Here is a 21,909-nt window from a genome sequence, read left to right on the forward strand (position 1 = left end):
CGGAGCGTGAGGATGCGCAGCAGCAAACTACCGGCCTGCCAGCAAGTCAGTGATGTCTCCATTTGTACAGTAACTCAGCGTCACCGCATACCAGTCACGCCATCTTCCCTTGACGTTGCATGTTGAATGTTGGGTCTGGCAACGCGCGGCGCACTGCGAGACTACGCCAACCTGCCCCTTACCCTATCCCATCGCAATTCTATCCACCACCTCAGCACCCACCGCCTAAGCAACCATCATCCAACACTGCTTTTCAACATTTTTGCCCGAGGATTTTCGCCCGAGGATTGCCCGAGGATTGCCCGAGGATTGCCCGAGGATTGCCCCTGTCCGTGCCTGCCTGCCTGCCTGCCTGCCTGCCGGGCAGCGCTGCCTGCAGGCGGTCGTACCATTGGGGGGCTCACGTGCTCACCAAGTCCAAGTGTGCAACCACTGCGGGACGGTGTGGGTGAGTCTACTTTGCGGGCGGGCGGCCGGCTGGGTGATGGCTGGGTGGCTGGGTGACGGCTCAGCGGGGCCAGTGGGGCTCAGTCGTGGGCTCAATGGGGCTCAGTGGGGATAGACACGTGGATGACACGGCTCAGTGGGTGAGGGCTCAGTGGGGCTCAGTCGTGGGCTTAGTGGGGCTCAGTGGGTGATAGCTGGGTGACGGCTGGGTGTGTGATGGGACAGGGTTCAAGGCAGGTTGGCGGCTGGGTGACGGCTGGGTGATGGCTCAGTCGTGGGCTCAGTGGGACGCACTCACTCTATCCTCCCGATGGTGCAGGGACGTGACGTCAACTCCGCAACCAACATCCGGCACGCGCTGGTGGAGATGCTGCTGGGACACAAGCGACCTACATCGCTGCAGACTGGCGGCGGCAGCGGTGGCGGCGGCGGCAGCAGCAGCGGGGGCGCGTGCGCGCATCTTGGTAGCGGAGGGGGCGGGAAAGGCCACGTGGAGGAGGAGAGCGCAGCGCCGCCCAAGAAGCGGCGCTAGCGCGCAGGCTGACGGGCCGGCTGGTGTCTAGGTAGCGGTCCGCGGTGGGGCTGGCAGGGCATGCGTAGCGGCATGAAAAGTAGTGCGGCTGTTGACAACTGTGTTACGTCTGGCTGCGGTTGGCTCTGCTGTGGCATCGCGATTGCTAGGCACCTGGTTTGGCTATGTGCCTCGTGATGGAACATGGCAAGGGGCAGGAAAGCGTAGTCCCGATGTGTGTGGCTCCCACCCTGGTTTGGCTATGTGCCTGTGGAAAGCGACCCCGGCTATGTCCGGGCGATGAGGATAGCCGGGCGATGAGGTTGTTCGGCCTCAGAGAATGGAAGGGCTCAAGCCCCTGTTCCCGTGATCGGGGAACACTTGTCTGGACCTGCTTCCCAGGATTATAATCAGCAGCGTCTTCTCCGAGCGCAGGTCGCACGCTGCCTCATAAGCGCTTCCATGAGTGCTGGCTCAACAGGCCGCACACCGCCTACACACCGCACCAGGCCAGAGTGCGCCAGAAATAATTTCGTCCTCCGGACTAGTTGGCGCAGTGCAGGCTAGTTGGTGACAGAACCGTTCCGCAACACAGCAACGCAGCGACATACTCCTCATCCTCCTTGCAACAATAGGCCCACGGCAGCTATTACTGACACCCGGGCGTGCGCACGTGTCTCGTACGTTCTTGGGGCTCTGGCTCTGTGCATGACCGTTAACTTGCATGTAACCGCAATTCGCTAACAACCGCAGGCCCTAAAACATAGAACCCCGTGAAAACTTGCCACAGGCACACATCAGGCAAACACACCACGCCTCCCAGTAGTAATACCAAGCATACTTGTGCATGGGCCTACCCCGCGTGAGTGTGCCTAGCATTATCAGCAAGCAACGCAGCAGTCAATAACAAGGAGGTGGCTGCCTTAGGGAGGCAGGAAAAGGGCTGAGCCCTCCCCTCCCGGGTCGTTATCAACCCAGCCATCTTGACGCGGGCGCCTACTAAGCACACGCCTCTATGTTGGGGGCCTTTGGCAGCTCCGCAAATCCGGACGTGGCCGGTTGGGTGGGGTGCACAGTCCGTGCTAACCCGCAGCTAACAAACTAGTCACGTCACTCGCCGCCAATCGACACGTGCACCCTCAGCCCCACGCCCTGCTAGCGCCGTTTAGGCTCTCAGCCCGGCCCCGCCGCCGCCGGCGGCCATGGCGGCCGCTGCAGCTTGGTCGGCCGCTCGAAGCCCATCAGCTTCAGCAGGAGGAGCACACGAATCACGTTGGCGGCAGAGACGTCGCGGTTCTGGGGATGGGGAACGGGGAGGAAGAAGAGAGCGCACATGAGCTGTCCCAACCGTCAACCTGTCAATCAATCCGTCCCCAGTGCCCAGCCGTCCCCGCACATGCACGGTCCTCACCCAGGTCGTCAAGCAGTCGTTGCAGACTTTGACCGACCAGGGCCGCTGCCCCTCCTTCAGCCCCCCAAGCCGCTTGATGGCCATCTCCTGACACCCGCAGTTAGCAGGTCTGCATGGTCGGGAGGGTGGGAGGGAGGGGGGCCACACAAGGGCTTCCGCTAAAGCCAGGCATAAACCCAGCGGCCCACCCACAAACCAGCAATCGCAATCCCACTCAACCCACCCACCTTGGAGGTCTTGTATTCATCGATGATGAACACATGCTTGGCGTAGCACTCACGGAGCAGCTTGATGAGCCGCCCCGTCGGCGCGCGCCCGCCCCTGACGGAGATGGGGGAGCCGCCCTTCCCTCCCTGGAAGGCCCACGAACCCCACCCCACCACCACCTCCTCCTTGGGCCTGCCGCCCGTGAGCTGCTTGGCGACGCGGTGGAGCGCCACAGCACAGCCATTACCCAAAATGGCCGTCCGAACCTCTGACCTGCCGCAGCCGCCACCGATATCACACGCCTCCTATGTCAAGCCTGCGGCAGGAGTGTGCGAGAATCAACGTGAGCGCCCGTTGGCAGATGTCTGTTTGCACCCATGTCCGGATGGACCGTGCCATCATGCTGCTGACCCGGTGCCGCAGGCGTTGCGAATCGCTCACACGCCGCAAACGGTACATACAAAGTGGCACACTGCTCACCAGCCTCTGACCTACCTTTTTACAGGCTTCGCACTGGCGCACGCGGTATGCTGTGGCCGCTGTGATGGGCGAGCCACTGGATCTTGCGAGGCACGAGCGGCTGCAGCTGCTGGCGGCGCCCGCCCAGTCCGCCTGGCCTGCTGGATGAGGGTGGTGCTGGCGGGAGGCACATGGCCTGCGTCTGGCTGCAGTGCGCGGCTGCGAAGCGGCTGGGCCTGTTCGCTGCTACCGAACCGTCTGCAGCTGCGCATACGTCCGACGAGCCCGATTGCACCTCTTGGTCATTGCCCACGGCGCTGTTTCCTGCGGCAGCTGCCGCCTGTGCGCCCCAAGCTGCACAAGCCGGCAGCGGACGTTCGCACCCCAGCAGCTGCTGCAGTTCCTGCCGCTCACGCCGGAACAACTCTGCAGGCTCCTCGCCAAACTTCTCGGCTGCAGTGGTTACTAGCTGGGCGTGCCCGAAGTCCAGGAGCATCACGCACGGCTGCTGCTGCCCAGCGCTGCCTCCCTCTCCCCCGGCCCCGCCAGCAGCACCACCGCCTCCCATGCCCAACGGCGGCGAGTGCGAGGCCGCCAGTGCAAAGTTTCGCAGCGCAATGTCTCCGTGCAGGACACCGCACGCGTGCACCTGCGCGCGTGTGCGTACGGAGCCAGGGAGGCGCACCGTACACAGGATGGTGGAGGCCTCAGGATAAGTTGATGCTTGGTGCATGCAATTGAGAGGCAACACAATTCATGATTAAGTGCTAACATGGTGTGAGTGAGGAACTGAGTGAGGAACTGGTACTGTACCCCCGCAGGGGCGTCCGCCGCACCATCACCCACCGCGTCCAGGGCAGCGAGGGCTCCCGCGCGCGTGGCCGCCTCCCCAAGAGCCCAGCCGTCCTCAAGGTTCAGCGATGGACCCTCCAAGCTCGTGGCCTGAGGCAGGGCGGGAATTCGGAGTGTAGGCAGGATTGCACGTCCCAGAACGCCTCGTGCCACTTCCCACTCAACTCAGTTGCTATCCTCGGTTCGTGGTTCTGCCCCACGTACGTGCTCCAAGCAGTCCCCAGCATTGAAAACAACGTTACCTCAGTGCTGTTACCCCAGTGCTGCCACCCACGCACCACGAAGAACTGCCAGCCGTCGCAGGAGCCGTAGCCCAGCAGTCGCGGCACGTAGCTGCCCTGCAGCGGCTGCAGCGCCTGGTACATGCGGGCCTCGTGCTGCAGAGCAGAGCAGAGCCAAAGGGGTCCGCGAAGTGGCACCGATAATTGTGTTAGGGCTCGCGCTCGTGTTGGAGGTCGCTGCTGGCAACCGCGAACAACAGCCAGGCCCGCAAGCCATCCAGCCGCCCAGTTCACCCGCACCCCAGTCACACATGCCATACCTGCAGCAACTTCTTGCCCTCCGACCCCTGCCACAGGTCCACCATCTTCACGGCCGCTGCCCGGCCGCCAAGCTCCCCCTGCAGCACCACGGCCGAGCTCGACTCCGCCAGGCGCCGGGGCGTGTGCCCCGGAACCTGCGGGTCTGGCCTGTAGCCCGGGAACAGCTGGCTGGAGGTGCACCTGCTTTCCGCAACGACCGCCGGCCGGGGTGCCGTGGGCTCGGGCGCGGCACCAGCAGCCGCAACGGCCGCACCCATCCAGGCAGGCAGCAGCCCTTGAAGTATGGATCTCCGCTGGCGGTTGTCTGCTGTGTTCCGCCTGCGACCCCTGCCGCCCGCTGGGCTGCCGCCACTGGGCTGCTGCTGCCGGCGCTGCACCCACCACGCCTGGGACCACCTCAAGGTGCAGTACAGCGCCGCCGCGGCGGTCAGCGAGCCCGCCCCGAAACCGCCCGCCGCCGCCTCGCCCTGCTCTGCTGTCAGCGGAATGCTGGGACTGCACAGCAACTCGTCGTGCTCGCGCCGCATGCAGAAGAGCTGCTTGTCCGTCAGCAGCACGCCGTACGGCACGCGGTCAAGGTAGCTGTACAGCTGGTGTACGGCCTTCACAATCTTGCTGTTCTTACCCGCTTCGGCGTACACATCCGGCAAGCTGCGGCCGGGAGGCACCCAGAGCGCAGCTGATGTTTTCACCTCCACCGCCACCAGTACAGTGTTGCGGTCGCCGGACAGAAGCAGGAAATCCGGGCGCCCTAGAGCGGGGCGGAAGACAAGTGCAGGGCAACGAAGGATAAGTTGCAGGTCCCGGCATGCAGGCGTGCTGGCTTCTCCATCATCCCACCCATCCAGAACAACACACATCCCATTCATCATACCGCACAAATACACTGCAACAGTCCCCACCCACCTGAGTTGGCAGGCAGGCCCTCCACGTCACGCCGCATGCGGCCGCACACGAAGGACTTGGAGGCCGCTATTTGCAGCGGATTCAGGAAGCACCACAGGAGCTGGTCCTGCAGCTCTGCCTCGCAGCCTACCGAGTCCATGGACGGATACATCGTAAAACCAACGGCAGGACCGCTCTCCTCGACCGCATTCAGCTGCTCCTGACAGTCTGCGAGGTAAGCAGAAGTGGAATCTTGCCTTTAGTGTGCCGCACAATATGCTGGCCGTATGTGACTGACTGCACGAGGGTGTGGCTGTACAACAAGTGGAGGCACATCGTACGGGGTTCCATATCTTTCTTACACCTTCCCCCCAGCGCCACTGCGTCCTCCATCACTCTCCACCTCCACCCGCACCCACCGCCCACTACTTACCCGGCTCAAACGCTTGCCAATCCCGTACTTTGGACGGCGGCTGAATGTCCTTCGTGGTGGTCTGCGTTGAGTCGCACGACGACAGCGCCAACGGTGGCGGCCGGAACTTCTGCAGGAACTGTTTTAAGGACGCGAACTGATAGCGCGTCTCCTGCCCTGCAGTGCAAAAGGTGCGGTGCAAAAGCAAAGTGACGCTTCCCTCACATGCTCTCCACAGCAACAGCTTCAGTGACATTAGCCGCTCTCATTGAACGCCTTGGTCTTTGCTACACGGCCCAAGGCCAAAGCTTCAACGCAGCCCCTTGCATCTTTGCAAGCCATACGAAACTGTTCCCCACTTCTCCAAGCTCCAGGACCTTTAGGAGCTGAACGCTATGTGGGTGTTTGTCCGGTAACCCGAGAACAGCATGTCGTGTGCATTACAGCTCTCCTACATGCGCTGTACGGTATTGTTTTCTTAACGCGTCGACCCTTCGACTTGACACGCTCGCGTACACACTGTCCACCGTAGCTGCACACGCATACCCCACATACACGCGGGCTCACCCGGAAGCTGTTCGTCCTCTTGTGACTCCACGTCCAGCTCGCTGGTGTCGACACCTGGTTTGACAGGGAGAAGTCAGCGACATCAGCCAACCTTTCAGTATGCGCAAGCATACATAGCACATCAAACGGGCGCAGCTTCCAGCAACCAAGCCCGGCCGTTTTGGTCCATGTATGCCCATTTGTGCACACAGACACGCGGGTCGTTCTCCCATCCCGCATAAGATTTCACCCCTCCGAGTTCACAGAATCCATGGGGATAGTGTCCGCCATGCTTCATAAGATTTTAGGAGGGATCCGCTGTAGTCTGGGGTCAGTGATTCCCCTCCTGACACGTTTTGTATCCCCCATCTTGCATGTCAAATTTCGTCATATGTGTCAACTTGCGAACATCAAGTGTTTTCCCAACGAACCTCCTGCCCAAGTTTGGTGTCTTTGCAAGTTGACAACGGGGGGTTCTACAAGGGGCAAAAAATGCATGGTGCCTTCCCCGTGTGGCCTATACACGCCCATACCCTATGCCCGCCCTGCCTTCTGCCCGCTTACTATTCGCCGCCGCAGAGCAAAGGTCCTCCTCCTTCTTGCGTAGCTGCTCCGCCTTCTTACGCAGATACTCCTCCTCCTTACACAAGTGCACGAGATATGCACGCAGCTGCTCCTCCCTCTTACGCAGATACTGCCGGTCTTCGCGCAGCTGCTCCTGCTTCCTGCGCAGATCCTGAATGTCTGCAGGAGGCTCAGGCTGAGCAATCTGAGACTCCAGAGCCTTAATCTCGCGTGTAGCGTCCTCAATCTCGGTCACGGTCTTTTTGATGTCCGCCTCGACCTCCTTAATTTTGGTCTCAACCTCAAGCAGAATGTTTGACTCCATTTATGAAATAAATATTGCTACGGTACTTGCGATATTAAAACGAATGCGTGCGCAGTAAACTGTGCCCGCTACATTGGAACCCACGATTGGAACCCTAACCCTCTTCTGGTTTACAAAAGGAGTCGGCTAGTGGCGTTGGTCATAAGAGGTGGTGTACCTGGTGTTCCCCTTGGGTGGGCCCAGGCGATGGGCGATCAGGAAGTCAAGTAGTCAACTGTGGGTAGGTCTCAAAAACTTATTTCGCCATGGACATTGTACTTGCAATACTTCGCAGCCGTTCACACATATTAGACAGCCAACGGTGCAAACTGCAACAGCAATAGGGACATGGCGGTCCCGCCCTCCGCCGAGCCCGAGACATGTCAACCCCGCTTACTCGATGTCCTTAGATGCCTTAGCGTCAGCGGTGTGGACGCACTGGCGGGGGCACTTGACAACATGGCCATTTCGTCGGCACGGTTGGCATGTAAAGCTCTGCGCGAGCTGCTAGATGGATCAATTGAGGGCGTGCGGCTTCGCATGCGTAAAGATGAGCTCATAGAAGTAACACATGGGTCTCCTGGCGCCTCCTTTGCGGACCTCGCGCGCTGGCCGCGCGCCAGCTCGGTAACGCTTGCGCTAGAGGATGGCACGGACCAGGGCACCGACGAGCTGTGTGAGCCGGGCTGCTGCGCGGCCGACGTTGCGATGCTGTGGCTCTCACGCCAGAGCTCGGCTGCGCGACACACCATCCTGGACGTGGAGCTGGAGTATGCGCCCATGCTGGAGCACCCCTGGCAGGTGGCAGCGCTGAGCACGCTGCCGCTGTGGCTGCCCAACCTCAAGGTGCGTGCAAGAGCAAGAGCGCGCAAAAGGAAGGACAAGTGTTCCCCGGTCACGGGAAAAGGGGCTGAGCCCCTCCACTCTCTGAGGCCGAACAACCTCATCGCCCGGACATAGCCGGGGTCGGCACATAGCCGGGGTCGGTTTCCACAGGCACATAGCCAAACCAGGTGCCTAGCAATCGCGATGCCGCAGCAGAGCCAACCGCAGCCTAGAGATTGGCCTAGAGATTGACAAGAAAAGGTGGCTCTCCCTCGCAAGGGAAAAGTGGGCTGAGCCCACGCCACGTCCTCCGTCTGAGGCCGAAGGTTCCGATACTAGCCTCATCTCCCGGACATAGCCGGGGTCGGTTTGTACAGGCACCGCCCGCCATATGTGCCCAGTCGCGCCCAGCTATCAAGCACTAGTGCAGCAGGCAGCAGGCCAACCAGACAGCAAGGAAAACCTCTCAACACCCTTGCCGCAGCAGCTGACTGCCCGCTACGCCATCCTCGTCAGCACAGGTCGCTAACCAGACAACACCGGCAGGTCTCAACCTGCGCGCCGGCGCCGCTTTGAAGGCGGCGCCGCGCTGTCCTTCTCCACGTGGCCTTGCCCGCCCCCTAGAGATTGAAAAGGAAGGAAAAACACGCAGGACAATGTCAGTAGTCCGTACATGGGTTTGTTTCGCACTCATGCTTCGCACCGTGTGGCTGCTCACGTGTGCAGTCGTACGCAGCAGCCAAGTCAAAGACGCACGATGACCGCGTGGGATGCAATAAGAAAAGGACCGGTATCGGATCAACCAAACAGCATCCGCACGAGCATCCGCACGCGCAACCGCACGCGATCTATGTGCCCCTTTTACCTCGCGCCCACAGAGTCTGGACCTGCGGGGCCTCCAGGGCTGGTGGGTGCCGCCCGAGTCCGCTGCCGGCCTGGTGACGCTGTTCCGCGGCCTGGCGGGACTGCCCCACCTGCAGCACCTGTCGCTGCCGCACGCCGAGCTGCTGCAGTATGCGCACCACCTGCTCCCAGCACCGGCACCAGCAAGGGCAGCCTCGTCAGGGCCGGGGCACGGGGCAGGCACCGGTCATGGCATCGGCGGAGCCACCGGCGGCACAGCCGCTTCCGGCAGCAGCCTCAACACCGCCACCGCCACCAGCACCAGTCCTCAGACACCGCCGCTGCGGGATCTCTACGTGGAGACGCTGTTTCCGATTGAAGGCGACCTGCCACCGCAGGTGCTCCCAGGCGTGGCCGCGCTCACCTGCCTCAACCGCCTGACCCTGGCACACCTGACGCCGCCGTCGTGGAGCCTGCACTGTGTGGGGGCCCTGCTGGCCGCCGCGCCACCGCAGCTGCAGGAGTTTTGCATCTCCGGGCTGTGGGACCTGCACCGCGGCGACTGGGGAACCATCCTCAGCCTCCAGCAGCAGCAGCAGCAGCCCGCGGCGGCGCCGCCGGGCGGCGGGGTTCTGGGCGGAGCTGGCGGGTACGTGCTGTACGTGTGTCCGAGTGCAGGCGTCGCCCGAGATCCCGGCATTCCCCTGGGCACGCTGGGCCGCCTAGCGCGCGACGTGCTGCTGCCGTGTCGGCGGCTGTGGGAGCCCAGCCGCCTGGGCGCCACCACCCACAGCAGCAGCAACAACAATAACAGGAATGGTGGCGGCGGCGAAGGCGGCGGTTGGGGCTTGCGGGCGCTAGAACTGCCGCTGGTCACTGACGCTGAGGCCTTGGTGGCTGCGGGTTCGGATGCGGAATCCCGACTGCCGGAGGAGGCGGCGCAGGAGCTGGCGGCGGTGCGGGAGCTGGTGAGGCGGCCGCAGCTGCGTGTGGCGCTGGGTACGCTGGTGCTGGGGCCCACCAGCACGACACCGTCGGCCCGCGCCGTGCTGGATGCGCTGGGCGGCCGCCCCCGGGAGCTGCGCCTGCTGCTGGACAGGCGGCGCTGCTTCCCCAGGCTGTCGCCCGAGGCGGACGGCTACGTGACGGTGCAGGTGCCAAGCCGCAGCGGCAGCAGGGCGCTGAAGGGAGCGGGTGACGTCGCCGCGGCGGGCAACAGCTTTGCGGAGCACGCCGCGGCGGCTGCAGCGGAGGCGGTGGTGGCTATGGTGGAGGGGGTTGGGCCATGTGTTTCTGGCAGCCCGCCGCTGCACCCCACGGCGGTGGTCAGTGCGGCCCTGGACTTCCTGACTCGCGCCGCACAGCCCCTGCCATTCTGGGAGGCAGCGGCGGCGGAGGAGCCAGACGAGGCGCCCGCTGCAGATGCGGCGTGCATCGGTCCTGACACGCTGGCGCCGGTGCAGCCCTCGGCGGCAGTAGCAGAAGCAGCTGACGCGGAAGGACCTGAAACGGAACTGGCATGCGTGCTTACGGTCACGGAAACCGAGCCCACGAGCGTGGCCTGCACGGGCGCATCCACCGCCTGCGGAGACGCTGCTGCCGACGGCCTCAGAGGGGCAGAGCCGGAGCCGGAGCCCGCGGCCCCGGACCTACTACTCGTTCGTGGGCCGCTCGTGTCCACTATGATCCGGGCTCCGGTTATGTTTCAGAACTGGTTGGATTGGTTGGCGCCCGCCGCGGACGCCGCTGCCACCGCGGCCTCGCGTTGGAACGGCCTGCACCGCATCCCCGGCAGCCCCGTCGGTGTGTTCAAGCTGCTTCCCGGCAGTCATCCCCTGCTCGGCGCGGTCTTGGTGCGGGTGGGCTCGGCGGCGTTCTCTTGGGCGGGGCTGCAGGCGGCCCTGGCGCCCGCGGTGGAGGACGGAGCGGTGGAGGTGGCGTGCCTGAGATTGCCGCAAGGGGCGGCTACGGCCGCGGCGCCTGCGGCGTCGGCTGCGGTGGCGGCGCCCAACAGACACGTCAGCAGCCGGGTGCCATTCGCGGATGACGATGTGGATGCGGTGCTGCTGTGGGCCGTGCAGCAGGCGGGTTTGAGAATGTGCGGGCGTGTGTTTGTGTGTGCGCCAGGGGTCCCTCAAGGGCTTCACTAGCCGCTGGCTGATGCGCTGGACACGAAGCGGGGCCAGTCAGGAAGCCTCCGCTGCCGCTGCCACCACTTTGTGTGCGGGGCTTGGCATGAACGTGTGTTGCCCCACCCATATGCCTTGTGTGTACCGTGCGCCATACCGCTATGGCATGGGCTTGTGTCCTGCCCGCAGGTGGCTTCGGCGGTCTGGCCTCGGACTGGCACCCGCCCGCGCACTGGTGACACGGCAGGTGGCGACGCAAGGGGCGCGGGTACGGCTGCCAGCAGTGCGGCGACCACTGCCACGGACAGTGCCGCAGTGGCGGGCACGGCAGCTGTCAGGGGCGGCTCTGCAGCGGAGGCCGCTGTGGTGGATTCCGCCGGCGAGGCGGGATTGCGGGGCGATAGCGAGAGGGTGACAGAGGAGGACGGGGAGTGTGAGGGCGGGGAGTGTGCGGGACCTGCTGCTGGCGGCAGCGGGTCGGAGTGGCTGGCGCCGCAGCTGGAGTGGTGTGTGGCGCTGCAGGCGGAGTTGCAGCGGCTGCCGCTGGCGGTGGAGCTGGCGGTCACGTAGGCACGTGCGGAACTCGTGCGAGTTTTGAGGCATATACGGACTGATGAGGGGCACATGAGGCAGGGGTGCGTGCCGGGATAGGCCACGCATGCTGCCACAGTTGATGTGTACAAGGGAGTTAGCAGTGAACCAACCACCGGTGCCTTGTTTGCACCATGCATGCCAACATGCATTTGTATGCGGCCAAACTCGTTGGACATGGAAGCAATAACTCTTGCAAGAGGTGAGGTACAGGTGGATGAGGCAGAGCTCGGTTGCCACTGTGAGAACTTGGGACGAATGGAAAACCGCACGGGAGCTGGCACATTGCTGGCGAGTCTTGTGAACTGCGGCCCGTGTGTGTGTCTAGTGGTTCGACGTCGGTGGGTAAGAAATTGTAGCGGTGGTATTTCACTGGCTCTGGCGTCACCTTCACCTGGACTGCGCAGGGCGTAGGTCAGTTGGCTCTTGCGCCAGGCGCTGAGTAGCTGGTAGGGCGGGTGTCAAGCTGAGGAGGCCTTGAATTGGGGGTTAGTTTGCCGTTGTGCTTTGCACGCATGCGTCCAGAGGAGCTTGGGGTCAAGGTTTCGCAGGCGGGTGAGGTGCGCTTATTGGCGGGCGATTGTGTGGTGTCGCCGTGTCGGGTGGAGGACCGCCCATGCAGCAGGCAGTGGCAGGTGACTTCCTCACGGCTTCAAAGTCCCGCACACCGGCCATGGTTCGGTGTTGCGTTGTTGCTCCCACACCAACTATCGTGCCTAGCTTTGTGATAGCATCGGAGTGATCAAGCAAGCGCTGCGGGCTCAGACCAATAACTGAAGTGGCTTCGAAGCTGTGGGCTTCTCCAGCTGAACGCCACCACCACGGCGCCAGGCCTGCCCTCGCCACCCCATTCGGACCAGGGCCCAGGCCTGCGCCGAAGCCTCCGCGGGCACCAACGCGCCACAGCCCCTGCGCAGCTCATCCTCCTCCTCGAACGAGGTTGTGTTGCGCACGCGCCGGCCGAAGTTGACACTGGCCGAGGACAGCTCGGTCGGGTCGGGTCGCGCGCTACGGCCCGGCGCACGACGCGCTGTCGGTGTGTGTGTAGGATCTGACGCTGGCCCCCGTGGCGTCAGAGGCCCAGGCAGACGTGATGTGTGCACGTCCGTACTGGACTAGCTGGAGGGCGGCATGCCAAATGTGGCTTTGGCACAATTGCTGGTAAAGGGACTTCATGACTCGCCAGGGACTGCTTGCGGGGGTATCGAGGAGTTGTGTCGGGTTTACCCGTGGGAATGAGCAGCCGTGGGGGTAACCTCATTTACCTGAGTAATTCCCGTGGCAGTGTGGCATGTTACTGCCGTGAGTCGCATGCATGACGCAGTGGAATACACCGACTTGCGCATTTCGTTCCATGAAAGCATCTTCGACAACCGACTCCCGAATGTGTGGGCCTTGGCACCTACGGTACTTGGCCGTGTGCGTGTATGCGCGCAGAGGTCCGAGAAAGAGCGGCGCATTGCAAGGCAATGCCCTTCTTGCCGTAATGTGACTCGAATACGGTGGTATGGTTGCATCCAAGCACGCACTACGCCACTGCAAACTCAGCAATCATGTACACTACCGTGCTAAAGTCTTGAAGTCAGCCGAGCTGTCGTCACGACATGCGGGCCGCGGTCGCAAGTCTACGGCAGCCTCACCGACACGACCCGTGCCAAGTCCGGTGACCCACTACATCGTGACACAACCGCACGCACTGTATTTGTGTTGCTCGCCGCCACTCCCATTACGGCAACACGCAACCCGGTGCACACTCATCTCCCAAGGCTTGACACCTAAACACGCGGCCTCACCGCACTGCGCCACTGTCTAAGGATGTAACACTGGACTTTCAGCAATACGTGCATCCATGCAACTGTCTCGACTTGAGCAGCAGCGTCGAACCCGACCGTTCATGCCGCTGCCTGCCCAAGCTCCTCCCAATCCTCATAGTGCCCTCTCCGCCCGCCATCCGCCTCCTCCTGGGGTGCCTCTGGCTTCTCCACCTCCGAACTCCCGCTGCCCCCCAGCCCCACCTGCTGCTGCTGCTGCTGCTGTCGCGCCCCCACCTGCTGCTGCAGCTGCTGCTGCCGTTCCCGCCACGCCGCCTCCTCCACTCCCGCCTCCGACACCCCTGCCTCGGCCCCCTCGCCGTGGGCAGCCTCCCACAGGGGCGGGTACGGCGGCCGCGGCGGCTTCGGCGGCGGGAGCGGCATGTGCGGCGGCTGCGGGGGTCGTGCGGGCCATGAGGAGGGGACGTGTCAATGTGTGTGTATGTGTGTGTATGCCCCTCTAGGATGATGGCAGCAGAGCAGGCAAAGCTGCAAAACGGGCACAGCTACATTCACACGCGCGCACGCAGGCATGCGCAGTGCCGGCCCCTTCCCCTCGTCTCGCTCCAAACACACGTGTGCACCTTGAGCGGCCGCGCGGGCTTGGGCGGGTCGGGTGCGTCGTGGTCGGGTGAGTTGGTGCAGGGCACGATGAAGTAGGAGTCAATGTCTGTGGAGGGGAGCAGCGTGTGCGGGGTAGCGGCGATCCAGCGGCGGGTGATTGTGCGCTGTGTTGCATCGCATTGTGTTGAGGCACCTGACGTGGCAGTCCGTCAGGCGGCTCCCTCGCGTCACGCGCACGCCTGTGCTCCAGCGTTTGAACCCGCCTACTTTGCGCCTCAAACGACATCACACCAGCCATCACCACCACAACCACACCAACAGGTCTGCACAGCCTCTCACCCGGTATGGAGAAGTTGTATCCCAGGAACCGCGACTGCAGCCTGCCGGTGAGGAAGAAGATGATGCGCTCGGGGAATGTGAAGCACTGGGTGTAGATGGTGAACAGGTACTTCTGCGGCACGCTGCTCGCGTCCATGTCCACCTCAATCACCTGGGGGAGAGGGGCCGGGCAGGAACGACCCCCCCGTGCCCGAGGGCGTTGGTGCGCGTGTGTGTTAAAGAGCACAAGGAAAACATAGCGCAAAGACAGTGTACCGTATGCGATGCAGCAAAGCGACGAATTACGGATGTTACCTGAAACTACCTCGCATACCTGCTGCTGGGAGCCGCCAGCCTTACTTACCGGAAACCGCGCAACCCGTGCGGGTGTGTATGTGTGGAAAACGGGAACGCATCCAATATTGGTGTGGCTACCGGCTTCGCCCCCTCGCTGCTTGGCAGCTGCACGCTCCAGCACACCAATGCAGCCGAACCCTGCGGCCGCCCAGCCCTCAGTCTCCCCAGCCTCCAGTCCCCCCAGCCCTCAGCCCCCCCCCCAGCCCCCACCCCGCCAAACAGCTGCTGCTCCCCCTCCCGCCCGCCGCACCTCCGGCAGCGCGCGCGCGGGTATCTGCTGCGGCTCCAGTGCTGTGAGTCCGGCCTGCTGGTCGTAGAAGGACACCAGCAGGCTGCCCGCCACACGCACCTGCGCGGGTGTGCGGGGAGCCGCGTGTGTGTGTGTGTGTGTGTGTGTGTGTGTGTTAAAGAGCACAAGGAAAACGTTGCGCAAAGACTGTGTATGCGATGCAGCAAAGCGACGGTTTACGGATGTTACCTGAAGTTACCTCGCATACCTGCTGCTGGGAGCCGCCAGCCTTACTTACCGGAAACCGCGCAACCCCCGCTACTCTAACCTCGAGGGGGGATTAGTGTCCACACGCTCTCAAGGGTGCAAACCCATGCATGTGCTCACGGTACCGTGAGGCCCAGGCACTCCTACGATTCCTGTGTGTGTGTGTGTGTGTGTGTGTGTGTGTGTGTTAAAGAGCACAAGGAAAACATTGCGTGTGTGTGTATCCGTGTGTGTGTGTGTGTGTGTGTGTGCTAAACACAAAAAAAATGGAACAATTCCGCCATACACGCGCGCGCAGTTCCCCACAAATACCTACGCCGGTTACCGAGCTCCGCGGTGGTCGATGTTGCCCCAGTTGTCACCTTGAGTATACTCACCCGCATGTGTTGCCTGGAACCCCCTACCCGGGCGTTTGGCATCCAGCCTCGTCTCCAAGGTGCAACCGCATGCGCTGCCATGCTCCGCGTCGGCGACATGCTATAACGTTTACTGGGCACGCCTAATCCCCTGGGGCTCGTTCACGGTCCATGGTCAGTCTTACTTATAAGCGAGGGAGAGAATGCAAGGCATGTGTGTGTATGTGTATGGGGGTTACAAACCTGATATGTGTGGGGGGTTGTAGGTACCTGCCCAACCCAAACCGAACCCAATGCAATAGAGCGAGGAGGAGAGCGAGGTCTATGCTGGGGCGGAGGGCCGCGTATGTGTGCATCGTGCGTGCGTGTTGGACAAGCGCAAGGAGAAGGGGGCGACAGTGTAGCATGCTATAGAACGTGCAGGACCGTGTTTGCAATGCAGCACCAGCGCGAGCCCTTGCCCCGCTCCTCCAGGCCGCACCAGCGAGGCCCCGCCTCGTGGCCCTCACAGCTCAGCGGCGGCCCTCACACGTCACCGGCGGCCCTCACACGTCACCGGCGGCCCTCACACCTCACCGGCAGGTAGTTGGGGTTGAAGATGGGGATGGTGGCGGTGAGGATGATCTGGTAGGTGGACTTGGAGGTGTTGAACGACATGCGGCTGGAACGGACCTGAGGTGGGGTGGAGGTGGAGGTGGGTGGTGGGTGGTGGTGGGGGTGGCGGAACTTGGAAGGGGGTATGCCTTGGCATTAATAGGCAGCCTACGCAATCACCTCAGTGCAAGACTGTGAGGGGGGAGGAGCTATGGTGTATGCCCGAGCCCAATTACTAGGCCGCACGCCACCCACACACCCGCCACCGGCCTCACACCTACCAACCCCATCCCACCACCTGCCCCCTCACGCAACGCTGCGCTGTTCAACATCGCCTTACACCCACTGCCGTAGTCATGCCTGGATCCCCCACCCCGCCCCTCGAGGCCTTGATGATTTGGGATACGGAGTAAACTACCCCCCCCCCTTCACAATGATGTACAACGACTCGCATATGCAGCTGCAGTTCTCCTTGCCGCGCGACTGTTTCCATATGGGATTGGTTCAACGTTTACCCCCCCTTCAGCTACCTCCAGCCCTCATGCCGCAACCCCCAGCCGCCACCGTCCCTCCCCCCATCCCCTCCCAGCTCTGCACCCCACCCCACCAGCCCCTCGCCACCACCCAACCACCAACCACCACCTCACAACCACCCAACCACCCCACAACCGCCCAACCGCCCCTCACCTGGATGCTGCCCACCGTGACGCCGCGAGGCACCACCACAAACACCCCCGCCGCCAGCGCCACCGCCAGCAGCAGCTGCGCGCGTGCAGGGCAGCACCAGGGCGGGGGGCCGGGGCGGTCAGTGGCGGGCAGGCGGCCGGTCAGTGGCTGGGAGCAGGACCCACAGCCCACAGCTACAGTCATACGGGATGTGGCGCTGGACGCCCGCGGATGCGAACACACCTGACAGCCTCTCCATCTAGGCCCCTAGCCATCTCCCGGTGCGGCTGCTACTGCTGCTGCGACTGCTGCAGCTACTGCCGCCGCTGCAACTGCGGCCGCCCCCCCCTCTCTACTTGTGTAACGCTCGCTCTCACCAGGCAGGACACCAGCAGTGCCGTGTGCCGCGGCTTCAGGCGCTCATCTGCGTACGTGCGTGCGTGCGCGTGTGTGTGTGCGTGTGTGTGTGTGTGTGTGTGTGTGTGTGTGTGTGTGTGTGTGTGTGTGTGTGTGTGTGTGTGTGTGTGTGTGTGTGTGTGTGTGTGTGTGCATATGTGTGTGTGTGTGCGTGTGTACCGTATGTGTGTCATGTGTACCGTATGTGTGTCATGTGTCAAGGAGAATACGGTGGAGCGAGTGAGCGTGCATGTTAGAATGCACATGTGTGTATGCACAACGGTGCAAAGAACGTCAGTGGGGTCCTGTGCTTGGGGGGTGTCATGGGGCGTCCTGGCCACTGATCCCGCGAAGCCCACTGGGGGCCTTGCGGCCACCACTCCCGTACCCGACCAGGCCACACCGGGTCCCCGGCCTAACACAATCTGCTAGGTTGCGTCACACGCGGGGTTCGTGCTGTGCCGTCGCCGGTGTGGCGAGCACCGTCCCGCACCGTTTAGCGGGATGAGGGTGAGGTAGTTGCTCTGCACGGGAGGGGGCGCGCGCTGCCCCAGGTTCTTCAGCCGGTCCAACCACGTCATCGGCGCCTGCCGCCCGCGGTTAGGATAGAAGCCGTCTGTACGTACATGTGCAGGGTATGGAACGGGGCGGAGGATCCGCGGGGGGCAGTGAGGTTGGTGCTGGATGCAGGCGTGCCAACGGAAGTCGACCCGGATGGAGCAAAACAAAAGCCCCCGCACGGGTTTTGGCCCACCAGACACGCAGTCCGTAACCATGGGTTGCACATTAGCGCATGCACACGTCAAGTTGAGCCGGCAAGCGCATGCTCGCCTGCGTCGTCGGAGTCGGAGCCCGCTGCATCGCCAAAGCCGGTGTTGGGAAAATTCCGTCGGTATGGCGTCTCCTCCGGAGAGCCCACGTCACTGAGTCGCTCATACGTATAACTTGATGGCGATATGAGATTGCGCAAGTCGGTCGGCCCTGCGGGAGCCGATGGCCCTGCTGCACCCCGAAAGCCTTGCCCCGCCCTCGCCTGCGCCATCCGCGACAGGCGATGCTTTCACAAGTCCCTCAAAGCGTTGCAATATTATAACGCTTCGACACAGAAAGGCTCAATGCGATAAGGAATCGATGAAGGGCTTCGGTTTCTCAGTACTCGTCAGCGAGAGCGCCATACACGTTACTACAACTACTCCTTGATACATGAGCAGGGATATGAGTAGGAACTTTTAAGGAAGTCAAGCAAATGGAGCCACCATCCGAAATTCTACCCGGTGCGTGCCTCAATTAATGCGACTGGCAACTTGCGTTAATAAATTTCAAAATTGTGAAGTAGTATGCATCAATCTGGACGGCATGTGTTTTGGGGCGTGCAGGCTGCCTCTGGCTGGGCGGCCTCTCCTCGCTCAGCTTCTTGAAGAAGCTCGACATTACTCATGTGCTTGTAAGTTTAGGCACGTCAAGTCGCGACCAACTGCGGCGCCAGCGCTGGAGCGGCGGCTGAGAGGGCGGGAAAGCAACATGCTGGACTCTCTTGCTGGCGCCGGAACCCCAGTGCGGTGACCCCGTGTCCAGTGCCCCTCGTGTTGCCAACCCCCCTTCCAACCCCCCCTCCCCCGCCCTCCTTTCCCCCTCTCCGCCACAGTCTGTGGTCAACTTCCCCATCCAGAGGGACCTCAGCGGCTACACCACACTCCAGCTGCCGCTGCAGGTGTGTGCCGGGGCAGGCGGACAGGGCCCCACTGAACAAACGACGTGTTGAACATATGCCCGCAGCTTACTGTACCTTCCCCCATCCACCGCCTGCACTGAGTACTCCAAGCTTCCCGTATTACTGTTACGGCACACGTTCCAACCGAACTATCCGCATGTACACACGCACGCACGCACGCACGCACGCATACACACACACACACACACACACACACACACACACACACACACACACACACACACACACACACACACACAAGCCTATACTGACACTCACGCCCACAGGACTCGGAGGCCTCCAACATGCTGCAGTACCTGCCCGCGGCCATCAAGTTCCTGGACGCGGCGCTGGGGCCCGGCAGTAGCAATGGCAGCAGTGCTGGCAATGGCAGTAGTAGTTCACACGGGCAGGAGCAGCAGCAGCAGCAGCAGCAGCAGCAGCAGCAGCAGGGGCAGGGGCAGGGGCAGCAGGAGCAGGGACAGCAACGGCCGGCGGCAGGCGGCGGCGGCGGCGCACGTGTGTTGGTGCACTGCCAGGCGGGCGTGTCGCGGAGTCCAGCCGTACTGGCGGGCTGGCTGATGCGCAGGTGCGGGCGGAGCGTGTGAGAGAGACTATTATGTGTGTGATTCTGTGTGTGTGTGTGTGTGTGTGTGTGTGTGTGTGTGTGTGTGTTAAAGAGCACAAGGAAAACGTTGCGCAACGACTGTGTGTGTGTGACTCTGTGTGTGTGTGTGTGTGTAATCGCGTGTGTGTGTAATCGTGTGTGTATTTACACATTGTAAAATTGATGTGCGTGTATCTATGTGTGTCAAAATGCATGGGAGTGGCAGGGCCCACACCCCCAGCCACAAAACAGTAACAGGCCTACCGTATACACCGCTTCACCCCCCACCTGCCCGCCTCCTCCCGCAAACCCGCGCACAGTCGGGGCCTGTCCTCCGACGAGGCCCTCCGGCTGATCCGCGCCGGGCGCCCCTGCGCCGACCCCAACGAGGGCTTCGCGGCCCAGCTGGTGCTGTTCGGCGACATGCGCTGCAGCCTGGACGCCCAGCACCCCGTGTACCGCATGTGGGTGCTGGAGGAGGTGAGGGAAGGAGTGTGTGTGTGTGTGTGTGTGTGTGTTGGAGGTGGGAGGGGGAGGGACAGCAAGGCAGGGACCGGGGGGAGGGGGCGCGCAGCGTATAGCCGTCCATTCAAGACGGGCTAAAGTGCTGGTAGACGTCCGGGAGAAGCAACCCGGGAGAACCGGGGAAGCCACACCTCAAACCCCAACACGCACACCTTCAGCCGGCGCTAGCCCCAAACCCATTTAGGCCTGAACTCGCCCCACCCCCAAACCACACACTACCTCCACCCGCCCCCACCCAACCCCTGCAGCTGGGCAGCAAGTGGGAGGAGGAGGGCTACGTGGACCCGGACGCCTTCCCGCAGCTGCCGGAGCAGCCGGCGGCGGCGCTGGCGGCCGGCCACAGCTGCTACCGCTGCCGCAAGTGCCGGCAACTGCTGGCCACCTCCGCACACGTCATGCCCGTGGAGGCAGCCATGGGTGCGTGGAGTGGGGGCGGTAGGAGTGGGGGTGGAGGAGCGGGTGTGTGGAGGAATGGGTGTGTGGTTGTGGGTTGAGAGCGGGTGTGTGGGGGTGGTTTCGGTGGACGTCATATTTAGCATGCATGGAACCCCACCGCACACACACACCACAGGTCACCGTGTGTTCCGGGACCGGCAGCGGCGCCTGGTCACCTCGCTGGGCAGCGGCCCGCCGGGCAGCGAGGCGGGCGGCAGCGAGTCGTGTCTGTTTGTGGAGCCGCTGGCCTGGATGGCGGGCACGGTGACGGGCGTGGTGAGCGGCAAGCTGCACTGCCCCAAGTGCGCGGCGCGGCTCGGCTCGTTCAACTGGTCGGGTGAGAGGCCAGGCGGGTCGCGGGGGAGGGGGCGTGTCGGGGTGTGTGGGTGTGAATTGGGGGAGGTGGGTGGGTATACGGGTTTGGTCGGTGATGCGGGGAGGTAGCGGCCCAGCGGGAGGTCGTGCGGTCTGCAGCGGAGCGACCGGCCCACGTGCTGCCTTGAACGTCCGGCCCCCATGCCTTAACTACGAGTGTCCATGCCTGTGGCCTGCGATGTGCATGCGCAGTACATTTGGATTGTGCTGCCCATCCCCCACTTCACTTAATGATCGGACTTTTTCGCTGGGCTCGAGATATAAGCCCATCATCCCGCCCACCCCAGCCCACACTTCATTAACTAATCATGAATGCAACCCCCATTCCCGCCCCCCGTGCTGCGCAGGCATCTCCAACCCCCAGGGCGCCTGGGTGACGCCCGCCTTCCTGCTGCACATGTCCAAGGTGCGCGGCGGGCGGCGGTGGGCCTGGGTGGGCGGGAGGGATGCGTGGTAGCTGGGATCCCTACCTGGTGGCATTCCCAACACCACTCCCTGACCCCCCTGACCCCCTGACCCCTGACCCCCCTGACCGCCCCCAGGTCGACACCGTCACGCCCCAGCCCCTGGAGGCGCTCGCCAACGTCCGCCGCCCGCTGGTGCTGCCGCGGGCGCAACCCGCCGCCGCCACCCGCACCGCCGCCTCTGACGCCGACGCCGCAGCCACCAGCACCGCCGCCGCCCCTGGCGCCTCCGCACCTGCAGCTACAGCCTCAGGCGCTGCTGCTGCGTCTGCTGCTACCGCCGCGGTCATAGCGGCTGTGCCCAGCCTGCCAGCCGACCTGCCCGCTCAGCTGCGGCGGCTGGGGCTGGGCACTGCGGGCCCGGGGCAGGAGGAGGATGAGCCGCAGCTGCCCGAGCCGCGGCTGCAGCTGGGGGTTGAGGGAGGGGTTGAGGGAGAGGCGGAGGGAGGGGCGGAGCCGGCGGGCCGCGCCTCTAGCGGTGCAGCGGCGTCCACCTCCTGTACCTCCTCCTCTACAGCAGCAGCAGCAGGAGCAGGAGCAGCAGCAGGAGCAGCCACTGCCGCTGCCGCTGCCACTGCCGCTGCCACTGCCGCTGCCGCTGCCTCCGGCTGTTGCTGCAGCTCGCGCTGGTTCACGCACCTGATCCTGGACTGCGACGGCGTCATGGTGGACAGTGAGGCCGCCAGCTGCGAGGCGCTACGGAGGG

At 63.2% G+C, this 21,909-nt stretch overlaps 4 protein-coding genes across 4 annotated transcripts in view; 2 read left to right on the plus strand and 2 right to left on the minus strand.

Annotated features, from left to right (window-relative positions):
- Positions 1 to 1,269: 1,269 nt before the first annotated feature.
- CHLRE_07g314200v5 (uncharacterized protein) lies at positions 1,270 to 7,288 on the minus strand. Its single transcript, XM_043063852.1, has 11 exons — positions 6,837 to 7,288; positions 6,294 to 6,347; positions 5,748 to 5,903; positions 5,336 to 5,542; positions 4,429 to 5,180; positions 4,166 to 4,264; positions 3,882 to 3,977; positions 3,072 to 3,684; positions 2,597 to 2,892; positions 2,370 to 2,478; positions 1,270 to 2,254 (listed from the first exon to the last, which is right to left on the minus strand). The coding sequence occupies exons 1-8, from the start codon at positions 7,159 to 7,161 to the stop codon at positions 3,076 to 3,078; spliced, it is 2,298 nt and encodes a 765-aa protein (XP_042922420.1). The 5' UTR covers positions 7,162 to 7,288; the 3' UTR covers positions 1,270 to 2,254; positions 2,370 to 2,478; positions 2,597 to 2,892; positions 3,072 to 3,075.
- A 167-nt stretch (positions 7,289 to 7,455) lies between these two features.
- CHLRE_07g314250v5 (uncharacterized protein) lies at positions 7,456 to 12,307 on the plus strand. Its single transcript, XM_043063853.1, has 3 exons — positions 7,456 to 7,986; positions 8,844 to 10,892; positions 11,127 to 12,307. Exons 1-3 carry the CDS (start codon positions 7,600 to 7,602, stop codon positions 11,505 to 11,507), a joined length of 2,817 nt encoding a protein of 938 aa, XP_042922421.1. The 5' UTR covers positions 7,456 to 7,599; the 3' UTR covers positions 11,508 to 12,307.
- Positions 12,308 to 12,738: 431 nt separating this feature from the next.
- On the minus strand, positions 12,739 to 18,395 carry CHLRE_07g314300v5 (uncharacterized protein). The gene is made up of 9 exons (XM_043063854.1): positions 17,918 to 18,395; positions 17,580 to 17,702; positions 17,068 to 17,114; positions 16,712 to 16,786; positions 16,007 to 16,102; positions 14,829 to 14,927; positions 14,243 to 14,393; positions 13,924 to 14,009; positions 12,739 to 13,732 (listed from the first exon to the last, which is right to left on the minus strand). The coding sequence occupies exons 1-9, from the start codon at positions 18,126 to 18,128 to the stop codon at positions 13,421 to 13,423; spliced, it is 1,200 nt and encodes a 399-aa protein (XP_042922422.1). The 5' UTR covers positions 18,129 to 18,395; the 3' UTR covers positions 12,739 to 13,420.
- A 110-nt stretch (positions 18,396 to 18,505) lies between these two features.
- Positions 18,506 to 21,909, plus strand: part of CHLRE_07g314351v5 (uncharacterized protein) — a 6,910-nt gene continuing 3,506 nt past the window's right edge. Inside the window, exons 1-8 of the mRNA XM_043063855.1 lie at positions 18,506 to 18,530; positions 18,732 to 18,797; positions 19,085 to 19,386; positions 19,725 to 19,884; positions 20,178 to 20,346; positions 20,501 to 20,701; positions 21,087 to 21,145; positions 21,282 to 21,896. Of these exons, the coding sequence (XP_042922423.1) occupies positions 19,103 to 19,386; positions 19,725 to 19,884; positions 20,178 to 20,346; positions 20,501 to 20,701; positions 21,087 to 21,145; positions 21,282 to 21,896 (1,488 nt within the window). The 5' untranslated portion in view covers positions 18,506 to 18,530; positions 18,732 to 18,797; positions 19,085 to 19,102. The remainder of the gene's footprint in view (positions 18,531 to 18,731; positions 18,798 to 19,084; positions 19,387 to 19,724; positions 19,885 to 20,177; positions 20,347 to 20,500; positions 20,702 to 21,086; positions 21,146 to 21,281; positions 21,897 to 21,909) is intronic.

Source organism: Chlamydomonas reinhardtii, chromosome 7 (genome assembly GCF_000002595.2).
Source record: "Chlamydomonas reinhardtii strain CC-503 cw92 mt+ chromosome 7, whole genome shotgun sequence".
NCBI classification, from domain to species: domain Eukaryota; kingdom Viridiplantae; phylum Chlorophyta; class Chlorophyceae; order Chlamydomonadales; family Chlamydomonadaceae; genus Chlamydomonas; species Chlamydomonas reinhardtii.